Source organism: Melanaphis sacchari, unplaced genomic scaffold, assembly GCF_002803265.2.
Source record: "Melanaphis sacchari strain LSU unplaced genomic scaffold, SCAv2.0 Contig0_pilon_pilon, whole genome shotgun sequence".
Lineage (NCBI taxonomy): Eukaryota > Metazoa > Arthropoda > Insecta > Hemiptera > Aphididae > Melanaphis > Melanaphis sacchari.
Genome location: NW_020270366.1, coordinates 23,604,335 through 23,623,095, shown reverse-complemented (window position 1 = coordinate 23,623,095; position 18,761 = coordinate 23,604,335). Strand labels below are relative to the sequence as shown.

Here is an 18,761-nt window from a genome sequence, read left to right as displayed (position 1 = left end):
TATTACGTGCAAACCAATTGATTGTTCATTATTATTGCGATAAGGCTACTAGTTGTTTCTCCGATCTATAGCATGATCGTGAGCATGGTTTTGAGGCCTATAGGCAATGCGAGTGTTGTACTCGCGCACTGTGTTTTACGTGTCCATTGCAATTGTACTGCAGTCTTCCGCAACAACGGTATACGAGAGAATTCGGTAAAGGAACAAAATCGCAAGACGGACTTAACGGATAGATTTGTTCGGAAAAATCAGAGCGCAGTGTGAAATTTCGTCAAAAAGTCCGGGACGTCGTCAGTCGTTGGACCGCGAACAGAATATCCCTTTCCAAAAACACCAAAGCCGTCGATTGGCCGTCGTGGAGGTTCCGGTCGTCCGCGCCCACCAACCCGACCGATCATCTTATATACCCTTTCCGGACGACCTTGAACCGGTCGGTGGTCACGCTCCCCCCCGGACGATCGGTTCGGCACGGGGTGGAGACGCCGCTGGTGCCGTGACTGCGGAGACTCACCGACATCATTCTAACGCGGTCCGCGCCGTCCACCGGACATATTATCATGCCTGGTCGCGTCGTCAACCGCCAAAGCAACCGCCGTTGGTCGGCCATCAGCAGCACCACCTCAGGTACATTATACAAGTTCAAATATTATACTGTTTCATAGCGTAGTATCGATTGTACAATAAATAATATCATAATAACACATCAACACTGTATTATTATTATAGTCGTATTTGGAATATTAATATCGAAATAATTATCACCAAGAAGTCGTCAGTGTTTGTAACATTTTATAATAATAATAATATAATAATGGTATTTATACCGTTGATTAATCATCAGTAGTGGTGACACGACGTCGGGTCATACGGGCACGCGACGTGAATCCTAAAACGCATTAGTACAGTATTTGAAGAAAAAAATCCGATACGTTCGGTGATCGGAAAACCCGCGCGGGTGAGGCCAGTGCGCGACTCGTGCACGCAGGAGTGCAGACGCGGTCGTCGCCGTCACGAAAACACGTCACCTGTACGCCATAACGTCTTATAATCACAAGTCGTAAGCATTATTGTTATTACAGTAAAATTATTGAAAATTTAACGTTTTCGCCTTTAACTGTTACGCCATTTCTGAAGTTTTATTTTTCCTGTACAAATATCGTTTGGATTCGATCGTCCTGAGACTTGTTCGTCGTTCGTATAATAATAGTAAACATTCGTTTGCCGTTTACAAAATATTATAACATATAAACACGTACGTGTGGAGCCGCATGTTAGGCACACTCACTCAAGGATTACAGCTCAAATCGTTTTGTTTACTCCCGTCCTGATCGCCCGCGGTTCATCCACCGTGTATATTAAGCATATATAATGTATATTATGTTATTGTGTTTTTAATCCGTTCGGGATTTAATCCGATTCGGGAGTTCGACGTGTCAGCGACTTCGACGTAGGTAGACCTGACCTGTAAGATATTAATAAATATAATCTTGAGCTTTTATACGACACAACCACCATAGCTCTACCCAGTCATGTTTTTCTGTCATCCGATGTTATTTTGAATAGAGGTATGTAACATAATAATTGTTATTGGTTAACATTGTATACATACGAGTATAGAATATATAAATAAAATTGCTATCTCGAAATTTGCATGTTTTTTCGTCATTTGTCGTCTTAATGTCTGCGAATTTTTTTCATATCACATTTATATTTCTTTGTTGAATAAAATATAAAATTGTATTCAATAACACATTCAATATTAACTCATAATGATATTATTAAATCACCATCTCTCTCTATAAACTATAAAATTAAATCTTAAAATATAATATCCCTGTATTTATTTGCAATATTTTTCATTTGTCAACTTAGTGTTTTCCCATTTTTAATATTTTTATGATTTCAAAATAAGTACATTTTTTTAACACCTTATTAGACAGTTTTTCCATTTTTTTTCGACTTTTAAAAATTAATAAACAAATTGTATTTATTATAAATAAATTATGATTATATAAGTCGGCATTTGAAATTTAAATTTTTTTTCCAATTTTCGTAATTCATTCTTTATTACTTTCATACACATATTTTTTTTAAATTGTTTAACTTATTAAAAATTATTTTATCAGGGAAGATTTCATACAAGTATAATGTACATTCTGTGGAAAAAAAATAGTACTTATATAAATTTGTACAATTTATATGATATCATTTTTGACTAATGAACAGTTTTATTAAAATACATAATCTTGTATAAAGTAGAAATCATTTTTAAAATTGTATTTGTATTTATTTTTATGAGAACTTACATGGGCTTATGATTTAACGAAAAAAAAAAATAATTATAAAAGATTATAAGATGATGTAAGATGACGTACTTTTGATTAATATTTTAATAACTTCTTAGAAATGTTTTGATATTAAGCAGTAAATTATTATAACCTATTACTCGAAGAGTGTATACTTTAGTTTATTTAAATTTTATATAATTATTAACTTTTAAAATATAATTAAATTAAATTATACATTTTTAACTGCACGGTGTCGTAGATTTAATATGTATGATTTAAAACTTAAATTAAGATTATTTAAAATATAAATATGAAATTAGATTTTATTAAATCAATTTCAAAATAAAATTTAAAATGTGTAATTTTTGTTAATTTAATTGTTAAATATGCTCTAATAGAATTTCGTTTCTTATTAAGTATTGAAGTTTGGTAGATTTAACGTTAATCCTTTTTTGTTCTAACGAAATTCAACCACAATAGACCGGAAATTCTGATGCACGTAAACCTATTGGTATTTTTATTATTAATTTTTCGCTTTATGAACTGTTTGAGTTGGAAACGAATAAAATGAATTGTCGTCGGTATACGTGTATCGTTAAAACTTGAAAATATTATAATCGAATTAAAAACAAAAAAAAAAAATGAATAAACAAAATACTAAAATCATTCTAACAGCCTTATAAACTATAATATATTGAGGCGTGGTGCCCTCTTATTACCTACCTACGTTATGCAACGATATAATATTATAAACACATTTTTTGGTATTGTTTTTATAAGATATAGATATGTAAAAAAAATCGCGCGTCTGATTGGGTTCGATTGTTTTACACATAGTAGCGGTAGCGGTTACTCATTTTGCAACGACGGTACCCCGTCAGCCATTATTATTGGCGTATACTGAGCGATCTTGTGTTATTATATTAAGCCGAGGGCGAATATCAGCGGTGCATCTGTAATGTAATGATCCAGTTGTAATGTTACTACGGACGCGTCTCTGCGTGATTATGTAGATTTGTCGGCAGTCCAATTAATCGACCGATCGCATCTAATACGAGATAATTACAGAATTTGCCCCCGAGTTATACAGTAGTATCAGAATTATATATTAAACATATATACATAAATATGTATGTATATATTATTGTAGTTGCCGTCCGAACACTATAGTCCGGGCGTTTTTGCACTTGACCTCCCGCAGTAACTAACCTGTTGTCTATATGCATTAATACGCGTCTCCGCATTTGATACATATCGGTATGGAACGTCTACAGAGAATATGTGCAGTGTAGGAAGTGTTGACAGATTACACGACAAAAAGGTATTTACTAACGGACGTCGGCGGTTAAAATACGACTTCGGCGGCGTTCGCAAAAAAAAAAAAAAAAATTGATCAGCCAGAGATACAATGATATATATATTATTTATATGAAATAAACATTATTTATTGTTACGACCTTGAAATCACTTTGCGCAGTCAAGAAAAAAAAACAGCTAAAACGTTATGTACTCGGAATTCAGATCGAGAACAAAATCGTTTATCGTGATTTTTAACTTTTGTTGTAATAGACATAAAAAAAAACAGGTAAATTTATTTTTATTAATAACGAATATACTAATGGTGTCATACATAAGTCATTAATTTGGGGTGAAAAAATTTGATTGCTTAATTTTGGACAAGTAGCTCGCCAAAATTACATAACATATTATATTTATTAAAAATATTAGACTAATGGAATCGATTTGTAACGTAAAAGATCGTGAGGGTCGTGAAACCACTTTTTCTAGTGAAGAATCGGATAATCCTTAATTCTATGGGTCAACGTATTGACATACTCCGCACGAATATTAAACAATAAGACCGTCACTAATGCGTTATTACTGTTTTTTTATAGATAAATAGCAATTTTTTATGGTATACTAACAATATTTAATTTTTTATATGTATATATATATTAGACTTTTCAAATGAAGGTCTATAGTACACAATATTATATTTTGTTTGTATTACGGTAAAATCTAAAAATGACGCAACGTGATGCGTTTTGTTCATATAACATAAATGCAAGTACGTGCAATAATGGTTATTTAAAATATTTTCAGCTATGAGGATCATCGGTGTTTTGTTTACCGTTATCCTTATTTTCGTACCATCACGAGGTTTGACGTACATAGATAAAGATGAATCATCCAATAGTCGGAACAAGGAACTTAATATTTTACCAAGTAGAGCGGCTATTGAACGAGTACCTCATCAGTTCGAAAGGTAATTTTTTTTGTAATAAATTAAAATTTGTTTATTAACGCATAATATATTTTTATTACTCTAAAAATTGATGTAGTGATGTTAATTTAAAAGTCATTGATGTTTGACATAATAAATATTATATCTGCACTCATGTGTAAAATATTTAATACATATTTTAATTTAATTCTAAACAAGTATTTATTTAAAATTTTCAATTTACATATTCGTGTACGAATATAAATTATACTTCAGAATATAGTAGTTCTATTTTTGACCAAAACTATAACATCAAAAATAATGTAATAAAATGTTTCATATGTCCTTAGATACAAAATTCACGTTCCTGTTCGCGATGCTGTTGAAAAACTGCCATCAAAAAAAGATCCATCCCCTTCAAAATATAGACTAGCGTCTGGAAGTAATATTTTTTTCATCTTAATATAATTTTATAAATTTTTTTTATCACGATCTATATTTAAAATTATAGGTACAAATATTTTTTGTCATCTGGACTCTACACAATACCATAAAAATCAAATTCCTCAAAAGTTGGAACAAATAGTTTTATCTTCATGTACTCATATATTATTCAGTTCTGTTGATACAAATTTTGACACTATTGCAAATAATTGGTATTCTAGTCAATCAAATGGTATACACATTAGAATAAATATTAAATGTTTATTGCTAATTTGTTGTTTATTAAAATTTATATAATTTTTAGGCACGTTTGCTTCAATTGCACGTTTAAAAAAAAAAAATCCTTCGACAAAAATATTATTATTAATTAACGAAATTTTACCCGAAAGTGTATCACTTTCGAAGAGAGATTTTATCATTTCGGTCTCGGAAGTTTTGAAAACTAGTGGATTCGATGGATTAGTTTTATCTGATGTTACACCTTCAACTTATAGTAATATATTTTTATAATTATTTTAATTTTTAAGTTTTTATTACTAAATACATTTTTAGACGAATTTGGTGAAGACGAAAACATTAAAGAAGAATTTCCGCTATTGATTGAAGAATTAGCCAGCGTACTAAAACAAAGAGGATGGTCATTATCACTAATTGTACCACCATTAGATCAAACATCACAAAATTACGATACCAAAAGAATTATTCTAAATTTAGATTTCATTATTCTCAAAAGTTTTGATTTCCGGCAAGATGATGAAAAAATTATTGGTCATCACGCACCTCTATACAGTGCAGTAGATAGGGATCCATCGTCAAAGTATCGCAATGTGGTAAATATTTGAAATATTTATTTAGTTATTGGACAAATAAACAACATATAATACAAATTTGAGTTTTAAAGGATTATATGGTGAAACATTGGATACACAATGGTGCTGATCCGAATCAGATAATAGTTGGCGTAGCATTATTCGGAAGAAGTTTCAGATTGACTGACCCTAAAAATTTCCAACCAGGTTCTCGAACAAACGGTGATGGATATGCTGGTAGATGGACAAAAACATCTGGATTTCTATCGTATTACGAAGTGTGTGATCGTACAAAAAAGGATGATTGGAGACAGTATTCGGACAAATCCGGTTCTCCGTTTGTTGTTAGAAAAGATCAATGGATTAGTTATGAGAACCATCATAGTTTAACAAAAAAAGTAAATTAAATAAAATATATGACGTTTGATTTAATAACATAATTATTGTATTTTAGCTTGAATACATGGAAAAATTGTCATTAGGAGGAGTAATGTTATGGTCATTAGATTCAGATGATTTTAATGGATTTTGTGGCACTCCCTGGCCACTTGTAACCACAGTTAAAACATATATTAGTAATAGTAAGTTTAAATACTAAAAAAACTATTTTTGTACCGTTAAATTAAATTATGTTTTTTTTACTTTTAAAGTTAATAAAAAATATTCCATGACGAATGATCTACGAGATTCATCATTACAATTTGGTAAATATTATCATAAGAAGGCTAAAATAGTTCGATTTTAATATCTAATAGTTAATTTATTTTTAGATTTAAATAAAAAAGTGGTATGTTACTTTGCCAGCTGGTCGTGGTATCGTTATGGAGAAGGAAAATTTGCTCCAGAGTATATCGACAAAAATCTATGTACCCATGTAATTTATGCATTTGCTTCTTTAGATCCTAATGATTTAACAATAACATCAGGAAATGAATGGGAAGATTTTGAAAATAGTACGATTATTAGTGCAAAATTAAATTTAATATAAAGTAATGAATATTTTTAATTTATAGAATTTTATGAAAGATTGGTATCCAATTCAAAATCCGAAGATATTAAAGTTATGATCTCAATGGGCGGATGGACTGACTCAGCCGGCGACAAGTATTCAAAATTAATCAGCAGTGGAACTACTAGGAGAAAGTAATTTTTTACAAAAATATAGTTAAATAGATTAAAAATAATTGATTGTATTACAGTTTTGTAAACTCTGCTGTTGCATTTTTGAGAAAATATAATTTTAACGGTCTTCATTTGGACTGGAATTATCCAGTATGTTGGCAAGCTGATTGTACTCAAGGTCCACTTTCTGACAAAACAAATTTTGTTAAATTAATACAAGTATTATTATCATTTTTTATATTATAAAGCTATAAAATAGATAAATATTTAAATAATTTTTATATTATAGGAACTTAAATCGGAGTTTAATAAACAAGACCCGCCGTTTGAATTATCAGCTGCAATTTCCGGTTATGAAGAAATTATTAAAGAAGCTTATGACTTTCCAAGTTTAAGCGAATACTTAGATTTTATGTCGATAATGACTTATGATTATCATGGCTCTTGGGAAAACTTTACTGGGCACGTGAGTCCGGCTTATTATAAAGACGGTGACGAATTTCCTAAGTACAATATGGTATGTTAATAAAAAACAACATAACATTTTTGTAATTTCAATAAATAATTTGTTTTCATAATTCAGGATTCCACTATTAAATTAATACGGAAATTAGGTGCAGATCCGTCAAAAATCGTAGTGGGTCTTCCATTTTATGGCCAGACGTACACATTGTCATCGAATTCAGAACACGGACTTGGTGACCCTGCTAAAGGATCGGGATATCCCGGTGAATATACTCAGCAACCGGGAATGTTGGCCTACTACGAAATTTGTAACAGAGGTATAATAAAAATTATATTACACAATTTTATAGTACTTATTATGTATAAATATCATGTAAGTTTTGTAGCTTTATCGTATTTCAAAAAATATATGATTAATTATATCAATATGTACAACTTTTCCTTAACTTATTAAAAAATATTATTTATTATTATAATGCATGTTAAAATTATTTATTAAAACCAATTATGCGAATATAAGATATTTCTTACATGAATTAATAACGCTATAATTGTTTATTTAAAATTAATGTATTTATGATAGAAAATGATTATTTGTTAGTTCATATTCAAATATATTAATATAATATATTAAATGCATGTTTTAGTTTCTAACGAAAAATGGCAAGTATCGAGAGATAAAAATAATGGATTTGATCCATATGCATACGATGGGAATCAATGGGTCAGCTACGACGACGAGATATCAATCAAATTAAAGGTACAATTTAATACAAACATTAAAATATTTTATACTTTAGACTTAAAAATATTGTATAATTTTATAATAAATTATTTAATTTTAGTCCGAGTATATAGTCAAGCAAGAACTTGGTGGAGCCATGGTTTGGACGATCGATTTAGATGATTTTAACAATATATGTTGTAAAGGTTCTTATCCGCTACTGACAAAAGTTAATGAAGTATTTAAAAGAATTCCAATCAAACCTTCAAATTCAATATGTAATAAACCAAATTATCCAACTACACCAAGTTATCAAATTCCTACGACTACTGAAGAAGGACAAGGTTTGTATCTTATAATTGAAATTAGAACAAAATAAAATAAAGTAGTCCCGGTAAAAATCTATAATCCGTATTAAGTATCTATAGGTAATAAAATATTGAATGTATTAAATACAACTATTATTTTTTTAATGGTACCGTTTCAATGTCATTATTGGCAGTTATAATTTACATTATTCTATTGTATATTCAAATTATACATGCATAATGAATACAAAAAAATACAGATAAAAGATCTTAGTAAAAACGCTTAAAGGCTTGCCCCTACTAATAGTTATGTTTACCGTTTAATCATACAAACTAATCAATTAAATACAATTTTACATATTTTGTAGTTTAATTAATTTAAAATAATCTTAATAATGTGAAAATAAATAATTCTCTAAATATTTCAATTCACAAAATATCAAAAATAGCTATCTAATGATTGAGAACATTTAAAATAACAAAGAACTTATGGTTAACCCAAAATAATAGTACGGTTAAGAACGAAGTTTTATGCAACATAAATTTATTTTAAAAACATTTATTTTGCTATCAAAGGAGTCAGTATGCTGTATTTTGTTTTAAACAATTTAATTTTAACTTAGATACTGTTACAAGTTATTTTTTATTACTCGTAGCTTCAGAAAAATCTTTTTATTAAATTACAAGTATAAATGTAATAGTGAATACTACTTCTATTACTACTACTGTTAATAATAATAATAACGTATTAGTTAATACTTAATTATAATATTATTAAAACCAGCTAATAAGTGAAAAACGAGTTTTTAATTATTATAAGTCTGATGTAAATTTGGAATCAATATTAATAGTTAAAACTTATAAAAATATGTTATCAATTATAGTAGGATTACGTAAACTAACATACTTTAAATATTTTAATAAATTATTTGAATTTTTATTTTCCACGCACCATATAGGTGTAAAATTTTGTTTTTTAGTTTTTAATTGGTATTTTATTCTTTATATGTGTTCTATAGTTACTATTTTTAAAGTTATTTCTAATTGAGTATCAGTTATAATTTTAATAAAAACATAAATTGCTGGATTACAGCTATAAAATTGACAATTAAATGTTTTGTGAAACCTTTTAGTGTCGTTATAGTCCTAGAAAGTTTTTTTCGTTTCTAAGTTAAATGCAAGATAATTATGTTAATATTATTTTATTTTTTAATGACATCTCGTAAAACCGATAAAATTCCAATAAATATCGTTCAATAATATTTATTAAATTTTGTAACGTTAAAAATAAAATCAAGCGTTCTCAATCGTATTACTTAAAATTCCATTCTCAACTGATACATTCACAATCGTATTTTACTGCCAAAACCATGATGTGTATAATATATCGTTTATTAGAAGTGTTCAATAATTATAACAATTAATGTAAAAATTAAAACTTATTATAATTACTAAAATTAATTTCTTCTAACAATAATATATTATAATTACCTACCTATAGAATTTTGGGAAGAACAATCGTCATCAACAGCATCAACAACACAACCTACTAAACCAACAACACAACCTACTAGACCCACAACACAACCTACTAAACCAACAACACAACCTACTAGGCCAACAACACAATATATGACTAAACCACAAACTCGACCTTCAACGACAACCACTACCACAAGTACAACAACAACTACAACCCCTCCGACCACTTCAACTACAACCACAACTGAATCAATTATTGATGAAGTGATTGAAAATGAAGAACAAACAACTCACAAGCCATCTGTAAACCGTCCTTGGTGGTCTGAGTACCATACCCAAAGACCAGCACAACAAGAATCATGTAAACCAGGAATGTATCAATCTTCTAAAGACAGTTGTCAGAACTATTATCAATGTAAAAATGGACGATATAGGAAATATGCATGTAAAGAAGGATTACTGTGGAATAGAAATACCAACAAATGCGATTATCTAAGAAATGTTGACTGCAATGAACCCAGTGAGTTTTTAGCTTCATAATGATTAAAATATATTCAAATTAATATTTAAATTATTCACAGCCAATTCTCAAATTTCTGAAGTAACTACAACTACGACAAAAAAACCTGTCACTACATCAAGACCTACAACAGTTAGACCAACCCCTACGTGGCGACCTACAACAACAACAGTCAGACCAGTCACTACATGGCGACCAACGACAACAACAGCCAGACCTGTCACGACGTGGAGACCAACAACAACTGTAAGTCATAATATAGTTACTTTTAAAATTTTATTTTCAAAATACTGATTTTGTTTTATATGTTTATAAAAGACGAAAAAATATAGAAACTGCGTTGAAGGTGAATATGTCGCTGCCATTGGTGACTGTACTTCATACTTCGTGTGTACGTACGGCTATTTCGTGAGACAGTTTTGTTCAGCTGGATTAGCTTGGAACGACCAAAAGAAAATGTGTGATTGGAAATATAATGTGTATTGCAACTATCAACGTTCAAATAATATATTTATGTACACCAGTAAGAACGCACAAAAATATAATTTTAATCGTTCTATCACTAGAGAATTACCATTAAGTAATCATATACTTGACATTATTCTAGGTATGTTAGTTAAATCTTCGGTAGAATGTCAAGAAGGAGAATTCGCGTCTCATTCAGGAGATTGCAATAAATATTTACAATGTTTATGGGGAAAGTTTAAAGTTAACTCATGTCCAGCTGGTCTCTATTGGAATAATGTAATATTTAAATAAAATAATAATATTATGGTAACTATGTAGTAATTTTATTTTTAATACAGAGGCTTAAGCTTTGTGACTGGCCAATGAATTCTGGCTGTATGCCGTCTCAAGAAATAAACACTTACCCAACCGGTGAGCCAGAAATTCCATCGTCGCCTAGTCAACCGTCAAGTACTGAACCAACCACGAAGCCAACAACTTCAAAACCAGTAATAACAAAGCCAACTACTTCGAAACCAATAACAACAAAACCAACGACTTCAAAACCGACAACTTCTACTTCTACAACAACTACTACTTCGGAATTAACTACAGAAGAAAACTATATTCCATGGAAGCCAACAACTGGAATCCCTACTACGGAAGATCCGTGGGCGTGGAAACCTACTACTACAACTGCTGCAACTCTTCCCACGACCCAATCGAACTATCATTTGACAGGTAATTTAATGCAAAAATTAAATCTTATAAAGCTTATAATACTACTTTATTTTGTCTTGTAGGACAGTATAAAGTTGTATGTTATTTCACCAACTGGGCGTGGTACAGACCTTCACCTGGTAAATTTTTCCCAGAAGATACGGATCCAAATCTCTGCACTCATGTTGTTTATGGTTTTGCAACATTAGATTACACGCAACTAGTTATTAGAGTATTCGATTCATGGGCAGACATTGATAATGGTACACATGGAGTTAAAGTTCGATTAATTAAAAAAAAAAAATTAAATATCAATTATATTTTTTAGGATTCTATGAACGAGTAGTGGCACTTAAGCGACGTGGAGTTAAGGTATCTATAGGTTTAGGTGGATGGAATGATTCAGCAGGTGATAAATACAGTCGTTTGGTCAATAATCGTTCCAGTCGCAAAAAGTTTATTAACAATGTTCTCGATTTTATGTATAAATATGGTTTTGATGGTCTTGATGTCGATTGGGAATACCCCAAATGTTGGCAGGTAATAAATATATATTATTATTGTATTGTATATTTTTTGGTTGTTTTTATTTTATGAATAATATCTAAAACTAACAAAACGCAGACTAATTGTGATCAAGGACCAGACTCTGACAAAAATGCATTCTCAAACTTTTTGATTGAGCTTAAACAAGCTTTTAAACCACACGGATACTTATTATCTGCTGCTGTTTCTCCCAGTAAAGTAGTAATAGATTCGGGTAAATACATTAATTTGTTTAATATTTTTACAATCATAATATTTAATGATACTATTATTTTAGGCTACGATGTGCCTATATTAAACCAATACTTGGATTGGATTGGTGTAATGACTTATGATTATCACGGACAATGGGATAAGAAAACTGGTCATGTTGCACCAATTTATCACCATCCAGAAGACGACATTGAATATTTCAACTTGGTACATAAAATAATATAATATTATAATACTGCAGTTAAATTATTTTATGCAAATTAATTTTTTTTAAAGAATTATACTATCCATTATTGGATTGAGAAGGGCGCAAATAGTAGAAAAATTGTTCTTGGATTTCCATTGTATGGTCAGTCGTTCACGTTGTCTAACCCTAAGGTACATGGATTAAACGCCCCTTCTTCTGGCGCAGGAGAAGCTGGCCCATTCACCCGATCTGCTGGATTCATTGCTTACTATGAGGTAAAAACCTTTAAATATTTATCGTTTTAAATAGTTGATTTATAAAATTATATTATTATATAGATTTGTCGTAAACTCGCCTCTGAGCAATGGACTATTGTTCAAGACCCACAAAATAGAATGGGCCCATATGCATACAAAGGTAACCAATGGGTAGGATTCGATGATGTCAAAACAGTAGCGCAAAAGGTTAATGATTTCATTGGTTTACAAAGCTAAAATATTCAATAATGTCTTAAATATATCTAATTTTAGGCAGAGTACTTGAAATCTATGAATTTGGGAGGCGCAATGATTTGGGCTCTAGATTTGGACGATTACCGAAACTTATGCGGCCAAGGGCATTATCCACTACTCGGCACTATCATGAAAACACTAGGTCAACAACACGGTAAGAATATAAAAAAAAATTAATATTTTAGGAGCATTGATAGTGCTAACACTAAAAAATGGTTTTGTATAAAAAAAATTGTTTACATATTTTTTTCGAGTGTATTTATCAATCGCATGGTCATAAATTCATATATTTAATACAGCTCCACAAACTATAAATTTGTAAAGAATACATTAAAGATAAATTTCTATTTCAGTTAGTATAAAAAATATATAGGTGCGTTACTTTTTTAAACAAATCAACAAGTCATTGTAACACTTTACAACTTTAGTAACACTACCTATTTATTCAGAATTTTATCAGTCATCTACACATACAAAATAAATATTTATGTAACTATACATGGAGTTACATTTTGTTATTTTTAAAATTTTAAATAACACTCAAAACGGTTATAATATTATGTTTAATTTCAATAAAATTTTAAATCATGATTAACAAAATTAATACACAAAAAGTATAATAAATTGATCAATCTAAAATAAAATGTAATATTTAATAACAATAATTATAGGTAAATATTTAAAATACAATTTAAATACTTACATATTAAATAATTTCATAAAGTACGATGCATATAATGTAAGCCATAGATCATATATTTTAGTTGTTCTACGTTTTACACCAATATTATGGTGTACCTATATAATCCGATGTCGATTTACTGTATACATACTAATAATAATATATTTTAGAAAATTCAAAATAATATAAAGAAAAAATAAGAATTTTTTTATTAAAACTTTTTTTTTTTTATTTATACAGGTCATCCAAATACAACTCCGATGATACCTGTAACAATTAAACCGACGACAACAATGACTACATCGTCATCACCGCACCACAACACTTCAACAACCGAAGTGTCCACAACCACATTGTTACCGACAAGACCAACAAAACCTACGTACACGAGGCCGCCGACGACTACAACGACTACAACTACTACCACGACGACCACAACATTAAAGCCAACAACGACTGTTGAACCATCATCCACAGAATACTTTAAAGTGATTTGTTATTTCACCAATTGGGCGTGGTACAGGTTTGTAGTAATTATTGAAACGTACAAATATTGACATATCCATTGATTTATTTCGTTTGATATTTTTAGACATAGTGGCGGAAAATATTTACCCAGTGATATCGACCCGTCGCTTTGCACACACATTATTTACGGGTTCGCGGTACTGGACAACGAGGAGCTGGTCATCAGGGCGCACGACACTTGGGCGGATTACGATAACTGTACGTTTTTGGTACTACTCTCTGAGGCCGTTTTTAGGGGAAGAGGGAAATACATAAAGATAACTAATTTGTTGTCACATATTTGCAGTTTTCTACCGCAAAGTGACAGCGCTCAAAAAATTCGGCGTCAAGGTGTTGTTAGCGATCGGTGGTTGGAACGATTCGGCCGGTAGTAAATATAGTGAGCTGGTCAACAACCCGTTCGCGAGAACTAAGTTTGTGGAACACGTAGTCGGCTATTTGAAGCAAAACGATTTCGACGGACTAGATTTCGACTGGGAATATCCAAAGTGCTGGCAGGTAATAAACAGACGATCATATACAGAGATCTGGACAGTCGTGATTTGTCCGTAGGACAAAATATTCTAATATATTATTAACTATTATCATTAATGTGCGCCGTAATGGTTTATAATATAAACAGGTCGATTGCAAGCGGGGCCCGAAAAGCGACAAAGAAGGGTTTTCAAGACTATTGTTGGAACTGCGAGCAGCGTTCGACAAAGAAGGTTTCCTATTGTCGGCGGCCGTATCGCCCAACAAAGTTGTAATAGACGCAGGTACGTTAACAATAGCAATATTACAAATGTATTATACAAATACAACGGACCGTGGTGTTTTATTCAAGTTCGTTTGTTTCACGATTAGGTTATGATGTACCGCTACTCTCCGAAACGTTGGACTGGATATCCGTGATGGCGTATGATTACCATGGACAATGGGATAAAAGGACCGGACACGTAGCGCCCATGTATTCTCATCCCGATGATTTCGACATGACTTACAACGCCGTAATTATACAATCTTCATTTATTTGATTCAGGGCTGTAAAAATTGTTAAATAATTATGCACTTAAACATAAAAAAAATTGCTAAAATATGCGCTAAAAATTACAAAAGGACAAAAAAACATATTTTTAAACTTAAAAATAAATAATTAAAGTCTTAGTTAACATTTTAAAAATAAATTCAATAAATAATTTTAAATATATAAATTATAAAAATTAAAAATACAACTTTTATAAACAATATTTTGATAAAGATTATAATAATAATATGTAGTCATATGATCGTAAGCTTAAATATATAGAAAAGTATAATATTTTGAACATGCATGACAGTGATGTAAAACAAACTATATTGAACCGACTTGGTTCTCAACTCTATAAAAAATGTGTGAAAAAAGCATTTAGCAAATATCATACAGCCCTGATCATCATTTATATTAGTTATATAAAACAACAACGAAACCTTTTGCAGAATTTCACGTTATACTATTGGGTGAATCAAGGCGCAGATCCACGCAAACTTATAATGGGTATACCCATGTACGGTCAGTCGTTCTCGTTAGGTTCTAGTAAGAACAACGGTTTGAACGCGCCGACCTATGGTGGTGGTGAAGCGGGAGACGCGACCAGATCCCGGGGATTTTTGTCCTACTACGAAGTAAATACCTATATAATAGCGTGGTGAATTATTGTACGGTGGACTTGAGATTTCACACATTCGTTGCATTTCCAGATCTGCCACAAAGTGCTGAAGCGCGATTGGCAATTGGTCCAAGACCCACTTGGCAGGATGGGCCCGTACGCCTACAGTGGCAACCAATGGGTGTCGTTCGACGACCAGGACATGATCAGATTCAAGTCCGAATTCGTCGTGCGCAATGATCTCGGTGGTGCAATGATATGGGCATTGGACTTGGACGATTTCAAGTGAGTGATAAGTGCATTTCCGTCAGAAAATAATATGCATATTATACAGGTAATAGATGTAGACATATTATATTATATGGCCTGATGGATTGATTTTAGAAACGTATGTGACTGCGAAACGTATCCACTACTGAAGACTATCAACAGAGTGCTGGGAAGGTTACCGGGTCCGGGACCAGACTGTTACTTAGACCAAGAGCGAAATGACTTGGACGGGGTCGTCATCAACAACAGTGACATTGGATACGAAGAAGAACTGGGCAGAGGGCAGTGCACTGAACCACTGTTGAAAGGGCACTGGACTGACTGTAACAAATATGTGATTTGCGAGTTTGGAACATTGCTCGAACAGTCTTGTCCGTCAAATTTGTACTTTAATAAGGTAAGAAAAGAATCTTTGTAATAAACACTTTAGTAAATCGATATATCGTTTTCAGATAAACATGTTGTGCGATTGGCCCGAGAACGTTAACTGCACCGAAAAGAAACGTTTGTCATCCTCATATAGACGACTGCAACTACTACATTGACGGATCCGAACTCCTTGGTAATGTGCCGCATCGATTAATTTAAGTCTTTGATTTAAGATACGACAATTATCACATTATACCTAAGTTATATTACAGTAAACAATTCAACTCTATATACTGTCCCTCTGTGTACTTCCTTGATCCGTTTCGTTATATCAAACAATATAAGAGACGTATCGCGATACGGATTAATGGGACAAGTCGCTTATTCGTTTTCAATCTTAATTTTAAACCAAAATCATTGTAAATAATTATGTTATGTAAGTATTATTATTGTATAACAAAAAATTCCACGGTTAATGATAATCAAAATTATAAAATTTAGGTAGGTATAATATTATTATAAAAACTGAAAAGCTATAAATACTTCGTGAATTTACAGAACATTATTTAAAATACATGTTATTATTATTATTATTATTAGAATTATATTTCCGATTCGTTCGAATTCTGACACATTCGTAACGATATTATATCACTTCTGCCTTCTGAGCTCTGAAGTATTGTTGTAATAAAATTGCTAATAATTTTATTCCTCTACAAAGTGATATTAATTATTTTATGTAATATAGTACTACAATTGTAATTTTTGTGTTATTTATACCTGAATCCCTGTATTCAATTTAAGTCAAGTTTATACTTGGTATATGTTATTTTTTCTGGTCAACATTTTAGTGAGAATTTTTTCATAACGTTTAATAGTTATTTCTACTTTTATAGTTCTCAAATAAACTATTAAAATATGAACTTCGTAATATTTACTAAGTAGTGGATAGTAATTACTATTTATTATGATATACAATTATTACAAAACATTATTATTATTATTATTATTATTTTATTAAGCCTAACTACTAAAAATTTATATTCATTAAAACAAGATACATCGATAATGAAAATCTAGAAATAATTTTTCACATTATACACAAGTCGTATAAACGTTGTAAATAATCAAAAAAATGTATTTTTAAATGTATTTTCTTGTTATTATTAAAATATATTGATTCAAAAATCAAAGACTAATATGTAATAAACAAAATGTTTGTCTTATATTTAAAAAAAAATCATCAAAATTCAACAAGTCTATGAAATACAAGTCGTGATTGTGTTTCCAATAAAATAATCTTTGATCATTTTAATTTTATAACCTCATGTTTTATAAATATTATTAAATAATAATGTTGACGCCTGCACAGCGATTAAGTAGATAAACTATAATACAAGAACGTAAACTTAAATGCATTATCTATTGTTGGTATATTTTAAATAACTAATAATATGAAATTAATTAAATTACAAATTACAGTTTTAATCTTACTAAGTAATAATTTCAATAGTTCATTACAGTAATTAAAATAATTATGTGTAATGATATGCTCACACATCATAATTTATTATATATTTTATCATTTCGTTAAATAAAGTAAAGGTCAAGTTGTCGCACGCAGATAGCCCTCAATAAAAACCAATAATCCCTATTGATCACTGACGAGAGAGACGATCTACATTGTTTGGCCACGTGGGAACCCAAACGCTATTGCGACCATATAGCACAAAGCGTTTGACCTATTTTCGTGTGCCGCCAAAGACAAGGGATGGTCCAATGAGGCTCTCCGTCGTCGGGGACCCTGGCTGTCTTGATCACGCCGTCTTCTCTAGTCAGTGCATGAACACCAGCCAAACTATCGAGTACATGAGCACCGACAAAATTACAAGTGCAAGCGCACCAGACAAGCGAGCAGGAGCTCTTCCCAAAACCTATCACACACCACACAACACCAGACTCTGCGAGCGACAGCTGGACTTCTTTCTTTTTCTAAGATAAATCAGTGTTGTTTTTCTTATTTAAACTTAAGTTTTCCTTAAATCGTATCGCAACTTGTGTTATCTTACATCTTTCTCTGAGGATTGTACTACAGGTATTCACCGCAGCGAACCAGGTAAGGTGCATGCCCTAAATACTTATTGTCAGTACGAAATCTTTTACCATTTAATTTACATACGGAGTATTTGGTCATATTCTCGAATCACGATCTCGAGAATCCTCCGAAGAACAGGAGGAAGGTAATAACGCAAGAACAAGTACATTCAATATTT

At 31.0% G+C, this 18,761-nt stretch overlaps 1 protein-coding gene across 3 annotated transcripts; it reads left to right on the top strand.

Moving 5' to 3' along the window:
* The first annotated feature begins 557 nt into the window (after positions 1–557).
* On the top strand, positions 558–17,233 carry LOC112599291 (probable chitinase 10). 3 transcript variants are annotated; one of them, XM_025346114.1, is made up of 37 exons: positions 558–624; positions 4,392–4,554; positions 4,863–4,954; positions 5,024–5,188; positions 5,261–5,449; positions 5,509–5,786; positions 5,858–6,163; positions 6,220–6,346; positions 6,416–6,469; positions 6,536–6,718; positions 6,779–6,908; positions 6,965–7,106; positions 7,177–7,404; positions 7,471–7,669; positions 8,000–8,112; positions 8,198–8,420; positions 9,886–10,386; positions 10,448–10,632; positions 10,705–10,909; positions 10,994–11,130; positions 11,193–11,574; positions 11,637–11,816; positions 11,882–12,093; positions 12,178–12,313; positions 12,377–12,519; positions 12,589–12,774; positions 12,838–12,963; positions 13,030–13,165; positions 13,934–14,216; positions 14,286–14,419; positions 14,508–14,719; positions 14,844–14,979; positions 15,068–15,210; positions 15,680–15,865; positions 15,941–16,134; positions 16,234–16,516; positions 16,572–17,233. In XM_025346114.1, exons 1-37 carry the CDS (start codon positions 558–560, stop codon positions 16,662–16,664), a joined length of 6,852 nt encoding a protein of 2,283 aa, XP_025201899.1. In that variant the 3' UTR covers positions 16,665–17,233. The 3 variants fall into 3 exon arrangements, with proteins under 3 accessions (XP_025201899.1, XP_025201914.1, XP_025201906.1); XM_025346129.1 differs by lacking the exon at positions 558–624 and adding an exon at positions 992–1,057; XM_025346121.1 differs by lacking the exon at positions 558–624 and adding an exon at positions 1,418–1,565.
* Positions 17,234–18,761: the final 1,528 nt, after the last annotated feature.

What these genes read in the sequence shown, in the direction of transcription:
- LOC112599291 (XM_025346114.1), top strand. Translation starts at nt 558, where the DNA reads ATGCCTGGTCGCGTCGTCAACCGCCAAAGCAACCGCCGTTGGTCGGCC. An exon ending in TCAAAACAGTAGCGCAAAAG is followed by an intron (nt 12,964 to 13,029) that starts GTTAATGATTTC and finishes ATCTAATTTTAG; the next exon opens with GCAGAGTACTTGAAATCTAT. An exon ending in TTGGGCGGATTACGATAACT is followed by an intron (nt 14,420 to 14,507) that starts GTACGTTTTTGG and finishes ACATATTTGCAG; the next exon opens with TTTTCTACCGCAAAGTGACA.